General features: G+C 39.3%; 1 protein-coding gene across 1 annotated transcript; it reads left to right on the top strand.

The window, feature by feature from the left end:
• Positions 2,429–3,858, top strand: LOC109231582. Its single transcript, XM_019397235.1, has 5 exons — positions 2,429–2,504; positions 2,610–2,612; positions 2,685–2,713; positions 2,888–3,295; positions 3,427–3,858. The coding sequence occupies exons 1-5, from the start codon at positions 2,429–2,431 to the stop codon at positions 3,856–3,858; spliced, it is 948 nt and encodes a 315-aa protein (XP_019252780.1).

Below are 4,074 nucleotides of genomic sequence, written 5' to 3'. Positions count from 1 at the left end.
TTTAATGAAAAACCGCGTAAGCGGTCATATGGCCGCAGAAGCGGTCCCGCATAAGCGGTTACGGGACTGCAGAAGCGAAAATTGCAGAAGGGTTTTAAAATAATATTTCATCCGCGACCCTTTCATATTTTTCCTCCATTGTTGACGTTCTTAAGAGCTTTGAACAAGGAAATTCGAGGGTTTTGACTGAGAATCACTTGGAGGTAAGTCTCTTGGCCTAATTACTCGAGTTTATGGTACATTTACATAGAAATCAGTAGAATTTCATCAAAAACGGGTCAAGTCTAGGGCTTGGAAAGCTGTGATGTAAAAATGGAATTTGGAGAGTCAAACGAGCTCCGATTTTGGTAAACTTTATATGCACGGACTCGTGGCGAGACGAGGAATCCGTTGGTGTGATTTTTGGAATTTTTCGAGAAGTGGGCCCGGGGCTCGGGTTTTACCAACTTCGTGAATTTTATTACTTTTCGAGTATTTTTGATTGGGTTATGTTTCTTTAACCCATATTTATGTATTCGTTGTGATTTTGACTAGATTCGACGCGCGAGGAGGTCGATACGAAAGGAAAAGGCATTGCGGACCATTCTACGGCCGGTTAGAGGTGAGTAGTTGGTGTATATGATGGCCTGAGGGTTTGAAACCCCGGCTTATCACATTGTGACGCTATTGTAGGGCGTGACTCGCACCCCATGGCAGGTGCGGGATTGGTTATGACTGGGGATTGTGACTTGGTCCATCCCGAACAAGAATGTTTCTATATTGGCGACTGATACGCACCCTGTATTGAATATATCTGGGCTTATTGCCGTGTTTGGGGCCTTGTGCCGATCTGTAGCATCCTTAGAGGATGAATGTCATTGTGATAGCATGCTTTGTATAATCATTGATCTCAGTCCTGTGTTTAATCACTGTTATGAAATGCTAAGTCACTTTTCCTGAAGTTAAATATCTAAAGTATATTCTTCTTAATAAATTGGAAATTGGGAAATTAATTGAATCTGTTACGTGACTCATATGCATATTATGGACTGAGTATGGATCGGGCTGCACGCCGCAGCGAATGGTATGATTATTTTGCGCTTGGGCTGAAGGAGCCCCTCCGGAGTCTGTACACACCCCCAGTGAGCGCCGTCGACGTTAAATGGATCGGGTTGTATGCCACAGCGTGTTCATGTGCATTGCATTGCATCCTTACATTTTACTTGACTGTTATATTTGAAGTTGTTTTGCTGTTGGTTCGTAGTAAGGTGTCGGACTGTTAGTTTTAGCTTTGCTTTGTGGCATTTCGTGGATTTCTTATCTTCAGACATTTTATATGCTTATTACTCACTGAGTTGGTAGTACTCACCCCCTAATCCCTGCACCTTGTGTGCGGATTTAGGTACTTCGGGAGCTTAGTTGAGCTAGCCGCTGGTTTCCAGAGTTCTAGGAGTGGTCGAGGTAGCTGCTATGACGTCCGCAGGACCCGACTCCTCCCTTATCCCTTTATTATTTCCGTACTATAGAACATACTTATTTTGAGGATTCTTGACTCTGTATTAGTTAGAGGCTCTAGACTCATGACCCCAGGTCTTTGGGAGTTACAGTTTATGTCAGTGTTTCGTATTGTTTTAATTGAGTATTTCAACTATGAGTATTAATATTTGATTTTAAGTATCTGATTAATTGGTTTGAGCTTTGTGCTCGGGTTGAGAGAGTAAATGGTCGGGCTTGCCTAGCCTTAGTGTTGGGCGCCATCGCGATCGAGTTTGGGGTCGTGACATTGGCTGTACGGGAGAGGTTCCAATTCAAGGTGAAGAGATCAAGCGCAACATGGTATGTAAATAATTGTATATTCTGTTATATATATGTATAAAGTAGTATATATTTGTATATAGGTATTAAAATTAGTATATATGTAGTTATGTTTTTGTATACAAGTGTATTTAGAAGTTGAATGATTTTTAATCCTAGGTATCACCTTATGTGTATGGATGACAATTGTGCTTGGAGTTTCAAATCTTCTGCCGTTTTCAAGGCAAACATATTCAAAGTGAGAAGTTACAATAATAATCACACATGCGGCTATGGTGAAAGATACTTAACACAACGTCAAGCTACTTCGGGTGTAATTGCTAGTATAGTCAAGGACAAGTATGTTAATCCAAAAAAATTTTACACCGCAAATGATATAATAGAGGACATACAAAAGCAACACAGGATTGAAGTGAGCTACATGAAAGCATGGAGAGCTAAAGAGATAGCAATAGCAATGATAAGAAGGGGTCCGAGTGATTCATATAAGGAGTTGCCGAAGTATTTTTATATGCTGGAGCAAACAAATCCAGGAACGGTTACAAAGTTGCACAAATCAGAAGATGGATGCTTGCTTTATGCATATGTTTCGCTATATGCATCTATCAAGGGCTAGGAGCATTGCAGACCGATAATGGTTGTTGACGGAAGTTTCCTTAAAGCAACATATAAGGGTACCATATTGACTGCTTGCACACAAGATGGAGCTGGTGAGTTGACTGCATCTACCTTGTTTCTGCAGTTTGTATAATGTTGTAGTTTCATATATAAAAGTGTATAAGATTTCACAGCTGCTGTTTTTATAAAATTTGCAGTTGGTATAAAATTGTATAATTGTGTATAAGATTTGTATAATTGTCTGAATCCTAATATCTATTTTGTATAAACAGGAAAAATCCTTCCACTTGCATATGCAATTGTAGATTCAGAGAATAACAAATCTTAGGAGTGGTTCTTTGTCCAGATAAAGTGTACTTTTGGAGTTAGGGAAGGGATGTGTATAGTTTCATATAGAAATGAAAGCATCTTCAATGCCACAAAAGCTGTGTACCCAGAAGTACCACATTGTATTTGCATGTTTCACTTGTGGCAGAATGTAAAGCGCACATTCAAGAAACATCACAAACAATTGAAGGATATCTTCTTTGCTTTGGCTAGAGCTTACACGATAGAGAAGTTTGAGTACCATATGACAGAGATGTGCAAAATTGATCCGAGAGTGCAGCCTTACTTGTTCGAAAATGGCTACGAAAGGTGGTCTAGGGCATATTCCAAAGAGAAAAGGTCGATGGTAATGACTTCCAATATTGCAGAGTCAATTAATGCAGCAAACAAGGATGCTAGAGAGTTACCAGTAATGCGATTGCTGGAGTACATGACAAATTTGCTACAACAGTGGAACAACAAAAACAGAAAAAGTGCAATGGAGACATCTACAGAGCTTGGCGAAAAGTACGACAAACTCCTTCGGGAAAATCTGATTGCATCGGAGCAAATGACGGTAAAATGAATCAAATATAATGATGCTTGGCACTGCTGACTTGCATTTTACTGCTTGTATAAGGATGTATAACTCTGTATAATAATGTATAATGTTCTTTAACTTTTTTTTTTTTAAAAAAACTTTTGCAGGTGAGGCCTGCTACGGATCAGTTATATACTGTGCTTGAAGGGGTAAGGAGAAACATAGTGTGCCTTGAAGAGGGAACATGCAGTTGCGGAAAATTTCAAATGGATGAACTTCCATGTCCGCATGCTTGGGCGGTTTTGAAGAACCAGCAGCTGAAACCTGGCCAGTATTGCTCTTTTTACTACAAGAAGGATAAACTCCTTAGAACTTATGAATTTCCAGTGAATCCGATGCCAGATGAGAGTTTATGGGTAATCCCAACAGAGGTGATGGAAGATGTGGTCCTACCACCTAAAGGGAGAAGGAATGCAGGAAGGCCAAGAAAGGAAAGACTCAAACCTGCTTCAGAAAAAGAGTCTAAGAGGGCATTTTCATGTTCTGTGTGTGGACAAGGTGGTCACAATAGAAAAACATGTAGGAATCGACCAAAATAGATAGTTGAAAACATAACACTTCCTATTACATTTGTTGTCATGTTGAGTAGTTAAGTTTCACAAACAATAGAGTTACAAATGTTGAGTAGTTAAGTTTCACAAGCAATTGACATGTTTCATTATACATGTTTTGATTATCCAATAATAGTGTCTTGCTGGTTTTAATGGTACTAAATATATTGATAGATTGTAGAAATACAAAACAGAACTGCAAAC

The sequence above is a fragment of the Nicotiana attenuata genome, chromosome 8 (genome assembly GCF_001879085.1).
Source record: "Nicotiana attenuata strain UT chromosome 8, NIATTr2, whole genome shotgun sequence".
Lineage (NCBI taxonomy): Eukaryota > Viridiplantae > Streptophyta > Magnoliopsida > Solanales > Solanaceae > Nicotiana > Nicotiana attenuata.
The sequence above is the reverse complement of the archived record's forward strand: the minus strand, read 5'-3'. Positions and strand labels throughout refer to the sequence as shown.

Bases quoted from the DNA above. Each gene is read 5' to 3' on its own strand.
- LOC109231582 (XM_019397235.1), top strand. From the start codon at position 2,429: ATGGTTGTTGACGGAAGTTTCCTTAAAGCAACATATAAGGGTACCATA. The intron at 2,714-2,887 runs GTAGATTCAGAG...CACTTGTGGCAG, and splicing joins TTCCACTTGCATATGCAATT to AATGTAAAGCGCACATTCAA. The intron at 3,296-3,426 runs GTAAAATGAATC...AAACTTTTGCAG, and splicing joins TTGCATCGGAGCAAATGACG to GTGAGGCCTGCTACGGATCA.